At 34.7% G+C, this 6,762-nt stretch overlaps 1 protein-coding gene across 1 annotated transcript in view; it reads right to left on the reverse strand.

Moving 5' to 3' along the window:
• Positions 1-1,695: 1,695 nt before the first annotated feature.
• The window catches only part of LOC110039322, a 17,232-nt gene continuing 12,165 nt past the window's right edge, over positions 1,696-6,762 (reverse strand). The window contains exon 2 of the mRNA XM_020744351.1: positions 1,696-1,978. Coding sequence (XP_020600010.1) covers positions 1,899-1,978 — 80 coding nt within the window. The 3' untranslated portion in view covers positions 1,696-1,898. The remainder of the gene's footprint in view (positions 1,979-6,762) is intronic.

The raw sequence follows: 6,762 nt of genomic DNA on the forward strand, positions 1-6,762 counted from the left end.
ATATATATATACACATTTCAGTATTTAAAAAAAAACAGTAATTACTCTTTACGTGCACAAATTTAAAATTATTTATTAAATTTTGCTTTCCATGTCTATACAGTTTAATCCAGTACGAGTTTACTTTATTCAACTTCGAAGAAACATAACTACCCAAAAGTATGTGTCCTTCTACCGTTACAAGCATAAATTCTCTTATAAATGCTTCAACATTGGATCTAAATCCCTGCTTTATTAACTACATCTCTAGTGGTCTTTGGTCCTAATAAGATTATTGTTTTTATGGAGCACAATCATGTTGTTTTATTCAAAGCTTATTTTATTATACATGTGTATTATAATATCTGGAATTTCAATGTGAGAGATCAGATCAAGACTCGAAGAGCTCGAGGAGTTCAAGCATTCTAGTAACCACTCGACAATTGGGGAACTTGAACCCCGGTATCAAAATCGACAGTGACACCAAGAACGTCTAATCGGTTAAAGGCATAAATAAATACAACTGACAACATCATAAACATTTGATTGGTAATAAGGGCCGACCGGGGAACTTTTCTTACCACAAGCTCAAGTCTCGTAGCTTGGATTGGACAAATATCCGGAGATGACCAATAGTGAGAAACTCTACGAAAGGTACGACGACAATCATCCCAAAGAGGAGCCAAGGCGGTCTCCTCCCATAGAGAGGGCACCCAATCTATTATGGAGGTCCAATCAAGCGATTAAGACCCACATGTGTGAAGGGTCATAACTCAAGTTCGATCAAATAAAAGTAGTCAGTTGAGATGCCAATGTCGTTCGATGGATCCCTCTACTTACATATCTGAATTGAGCTCATTGTCGGAGATGATCTTTTACCCAACAATGATAAGTTTCTCGAGGGGTAACGGGCAAATCATCCCAAAGGTTCATTCAACAACTAATTTATTAACAGTGATTATCACACTACCAAGGACCAAGCACTAACCAAAGAGTCAGTTCGGAGGAAATGCTTCGGAGCTGACAAGATGACGCAAAAAATGTCAGAACGAAGCACAAAGAGCGCCTAATAGGGAGTATCATCAATGTCATATAATCATATTGTTTTGCTTTATAAATGTTTTTGTCCTTATCACAGTTGTCGCTATCAAAAGCAAGAAAATCATATAACTTAATACATAAACCCAAAATGATTTGTGCAAATCTCGAGATAATCTAATGGTCCAGACAATAAAACTAAAACGCATTACAAAACTCTCTTTAAAGCTAATAATATAATTTTGTATATTGTTCTTTCTATCTTCTATAAATAGGACTATAACATGTATTAAGGCTAATAATGTAATTTTGTATATTGTTTTTTCTATCTTCTATAAATAGGACTATAACATGTATTAGGAACTTTTAGTTCCCTTCTCTTATACACATCTATTTAGTGACCTACGAAACAAGTCTTCCTCTTCCTCTCTTCTTCTTTCTCTCCAATAAAACAAGTTTAAAAGGCTTAGGACACCCAATTCATCCCTACGAGACAAGTCTTCCTCTTCCTCTCTTCTTCTTTCTCTCCCTTGATCACTAGGCTCTACTCCTTGGGTATGATCAGACTGATTTGAATTCAACTATATATTTTATTATTGTTTACAAACAAACAAATGAGCCAGAACTTGAATCAAGTATTAAAAAAAAAAAACAGAAATTGAACCATAAACAATCAACATAAACAATCTACACAATCCGAGTTGCAGTTCTGAATAAAGTTCTAATATAGAACTCGAAATAAAAAAAAAAGGAAATGACAATGCATGATTATAAGCATCATACAGTAATCAATAATAAACAATTGACAGTTTTGGAGCATGATGCCGAGTATTTCGAGGATTCTAATCAGCTATCATCTCGGAGGAGCAAATACTCTCAAATCACTTCTTCCGCCTGCACCGGTGGTGAGCCTTTTGTTCTGTAAAATTATTCTCGCCAACAACTTCTATCCTCTTGGTTTCTGATAAAAATGAAACAATCAATATTAGGAAAAGTCTAATAGATTAATATTCAGCTCGTTAAGATCACAAAATAAAGGTTTCTAAAGACAACATTTCTGATTACAAGCTTAAAAAGCACTGATAACACACTTCTCAAGTTTAAACATTTCAAACAAACCAACAATGCAGACTCGCAATCCCAATACCATATGTAGAGATTGAATGGGAGCAATGTACCCATGAGCAAGTAATAATCAAATAAATGCAGCATAGCTATCAGCAAGACATTGTTTAGTCTTGGGATAAAGTTGCAGGTGATTATGATGGTGCTGTATGGCTTTGTTAACAATTTGACATCGAGCCGATTCGGCCGTGACTCAGTATTGCTCCAAAGACATCACACACAAACAAACACCCTTTTTAATAAGATTTGGAGGGCTATAGGAAAAGATACACCTTAAACTCATAAAAAATAAATAAATAAAGAAAATATGATAGAATCACCAACATGCAGTCACGATAATCAGGAAAATAATAAATACACATGAAAAAAAACATTGGGGAGTTGATGGAAGGAGTTGACGACCTCAGAGGGGTGTGGGCAAGTAGCTCTTTATGTGGGACATGTGAGCACCTAGAACTAGCAAAATAGGATGACCAAGAACTATGTTGAGTTTCCATCTAATGAGTTTCGAACAATCATGGTGAGTTTGCTATGGTTTTCAAAGACTCCCTGGATTTTTGATGAGTTCTAAGTCTTAAGCTCTTTCAATCTTTGCAACTCACCATGGGTCGAGTCAACTATAGATGAACAGTCTGGATATACAAACTAGATCCAAAACATTGTTATATATTTATTTAATTCTCTGAATATCTTGTATCTTTAGACAGTGGGTTGCAAAAAAACAAAAGAATTAGCCAGAAGAAGTGTCAAAAGGAAAACCACGGATTGAGTTCTCTGTAAGAGGGGCAGTGATACTCCTAGTTTATGGTGAGTCAAGCAGAACACCAATTAAGCCCTAGCTCAAGTCCATTATTACTAAGTCTGCTTTAACTAAAACATAGAACACAAAGGAAAAAATAAGAATAGAATGACAAAGAAGTTATATGCCAAAATTACTAAAAAGAACAAAATTGTAGAAGTTGATCGTACACCAACTGTGGAACTGACATCAACAATAGGATCAAATCAAAATAAGCAACCTAGAAGTCCTCCGAGTTACTACGTCTTAACAAACGAGAAGTCACCTATGCCAAATTACAATCCTTTGGAAGTGTCTTTTGCAAAGCTCTTGGGCATCATCTATGACAAGGAATAATTTGGCCGTCTCAAATATACACAACGCTATTGATACTCTCACAAACACATCCATGACAAGAAGGATTATCAACATGTTTGCAACATCAAGAAGGAACTTATCAAAGCTGAGAAGCTTAAGAAATATGTCCACACGAATCCAAGATAGTGCCCTTGAAATAAAAATAAAATATTGTAGTTGAGCATGAACTCGAGGAACTCGTCTCTTGATTTGCCCATTACCAACACGGAGCTCGTTGTTGTCGGATGAGGGATAAATCCCGAGGATGAGAAGAATTTGTGTATATCAGTCGAGGATCGGTCGAACAATCCTGGCATCGTTGTCAGTTATTATTTTTTATGTCTTCAACCGATCAGACATTCTTGGCATTGTTGTCAGTTATTTTTTTCTTCGACCGATTGAACGTTCTTGGCTTCATTGTAAGTTATTTTTTGTCTTCAACCGATCGGACATTTTTTGTGTAGTTGTCGGTTATTTTTTATGTATTCAACCGATCGGACATTCTTGGCGTTGTTGACGTTGCAACGCTATTGATACTCTCACAAACACATCCATGACAAGAAGGATTATCAACATGTTTGCAACATCAAGAAGGAACTTATCAAAGCTGAGAAGCTTAAGAAATATGTCCACACGAATCCAAGATAGTGCCCTTGAAATAAAAATAAAATATTGTAGTTGAGCATGAACTCGAGGAACTCGTCTCTTGATTTGCCCATTACCAACACGGAGCTCGTTGTTGTCGGATGAGGGATAAATCCCGAGGATGAGAAGAATTTGTGTATATCAGTCGAGGATCGGTCGAACAATCCTGGCATCGTTGTCAGTTATTATTTTTTATGTCTTCAACCGATCAGACATTCTTGGCGTTGTTGTCAGTTATTTTTTTCTTCGACCGATTGAACGTTCTTGGCTTCATTGTAAGTTATTTTTTGTCTTCAACCGATCGGACATTTTTTGTGTAGTTGTCGGTTATTTTTTATGTATTCAATCGATCGGACATTCTTGGCGTTGTTGACTGTTATTTTTTGTCTTCAACCGATTGGATGTTTTTGTCGTCGTTGTCGGTTATTTTTTTCTTCAACCGATTGGACATTCTTGCATCGTTGTCAATTATTTTATCTTCAACCGATCAGACATTCTTGGGGTCGCTGTCAATTATTTTTTACGTATTCAACTAATCAGACGTTTTCGGTATTGTTGTCGATTATTTTTCTTCAAAACGTAATAAAATAAATTTTTGTTGCATTAAACTAGATTATATATAGAAAACAAAATTCAATACAAAAACAACAAGCCTTTATCCCACTAAATGGGGTCGGCCACATGAATCCTTTTTTTCCATTGTGTCCTATTAAGTGTCATATTTTTATTTAAATCTAATAGATTAAGATCATTTTTTTACACAATATGCCTGAGTCTATTTAAGTCTACATCTGTCTTTCTTAACGTTAGTCGAAGCTAAAACGCCTACTCTCCTAACCGGATCATCAGATGGTTCACGTTTAGTGTGATAAAACCATCTAAGATGACTCTTTCTAATCTTGTCTGCCACTGGAGCTACACCAACCCTATCACGGATATATTCATTTTGCATTTTGTCTCTTAAGTGTCAAGCCACTCATCCACCTAAGCATTCTCATCCTAGCGACACTTTAACTTTATTTTATGCTTCTCTTTTAAAGGCCAACATTCTGCACCATAAAGCATTGCGGGTCTCACCACCATCTTACAACTTTTTTTCTTTCAGTTTGAGTGGTACTTTTCTATCACACATAGGCCCGAAGCATTCCTCCACTTCTACCAACCAACTTGAATCCTACTAATAACACCCATCTATAGCACCATCACTTTGAACAATAAACTGAGATATCTAAGACATTCACGCTTTTTAATGATTTAATCACCCATAGTTACAACTCTGTCACTAGAGCTACTACTACTAAAATTACATTTCATGAATTCAGTTTTAGTTCTACTCAAACGAAGGCCTTTAGACTCCAATGCAGACCTCCATAATTCAAGTTTTTCCTGAACTCTTTCTCTAGTCTTTTCCACAAGAAGTATATCATCAGCAAAACACATACACCAAGGTACATCCTCCCGTAAATGTCCACTGAGCGCATCCATAACTAAAACAGAAAGATATGGGCTTAAAGTCAATCCTTAATGAAATCCAACTAAAATAGGAAAAGACTTGGTCAATCCTCCTTCTATTCGAACAAAAATAACAACTATAGCATACATATCTTTCATGACTTGTATATAAGTCATATCAACACATTTTTTCTCTAGAACTCTTCAAAAAAACTTCTCTTGAAACCTTATCGTAAACTTTTTCTAAATCAATAAAAATCATGTGTAGATCCTTCTTATTCTCGTTGTACTTCTCCATCAAACCTCTCAATAAATGTATAGCTTCCATAGTAGACCTGTCCGACATAAATCCAAACTGATTATGAGAAATCTTTGTATCACATCTTAAACTTTGTTCAATTACCCTATCCCATAACTTTAAAATAGGACTCATCAACTTAAATTCCTCTATAATTAGCACGCTCTTGTGCATCCCCTTTATTCTTAAAAATGGAGACCAAAATACTATTTATCCACTCCTCAGGCATCTTTTCAGTTTTTAAAATAATATATATAAGAGTTTAATAAGCTAAGGAATTCTCAAATCTTCTAAATATTTCCACACTTCAATGGGAAAATCATCGGGTCCTAACAAAAAGAAATTAGTAAATGATTTTAAATTTTTATACTTAAAGAGTAAAAAATGTATTTTTTTCGAAAAAAAATCTCATTTGAAATTCCGTATAGTTTATAAAATCTTTGTAAATTGGTCAGTGGTATTTATGTAGATATGTAGATATACAAGAATCGAGTGTTATGTATGTAAATATTTTATGTGGCACAGAAAATCGGAGAGAAGGTCGGCAGTAGCCAGACAGAGGCAGGTGAACGGCCAGAGTGACATCCACGGCAGATAAAATAGCAAAATTTAGGAGTTAGACATGTAAAGACAATACATACATAAATGTCCCTTTACAAGGTAATCAAGTTTCAGGTAGGCATTAAAGGGTTGTCTTGATAAATGAATTTATAGTAGGATTTCAACCAGAAAAATAAGTGATCCAACTAGGAAAGAGAAGACAGAGCAGGAGGTTTAATTGGGATAATTTTTACAACTATAGTGTCATGGCTGTAGTGGTTCATGTCTCATTTCCAAAGAAATAAACTTTTCCAGACATTTTAATTATAATGCGCAATGAAATATAATTTTGACGGATGAGATTAAATTATAATTTTAATACATTTATCGAACTGGACATTAAACCGGAAAAATGTGAGGTTTAAGGTTCATTGGTTTGACCGGGGATGAACAAGGGGTTGAACTGAATCACAATATAAATATTAAATATCATATAATCATATAAAATTAAAATATATATAAATATAAACATTAATATATATATATATAT

Source organism: Phalaenopsis equestris, unplaced genomic scaffold (genome assembly GCF_001263595.1).
Source record: "Phalaenopsis equestris unplaced genomic scaffold, ASM126359v1 Scaffold000002, whole genome shotgun sequence".
NCBI lineage: Eukaryota > Viridiplantae > Streptophyta > Magnoliopsida > Asparagales > Orchidaceae > Phalaenopsis > Phalaenopsis equestris.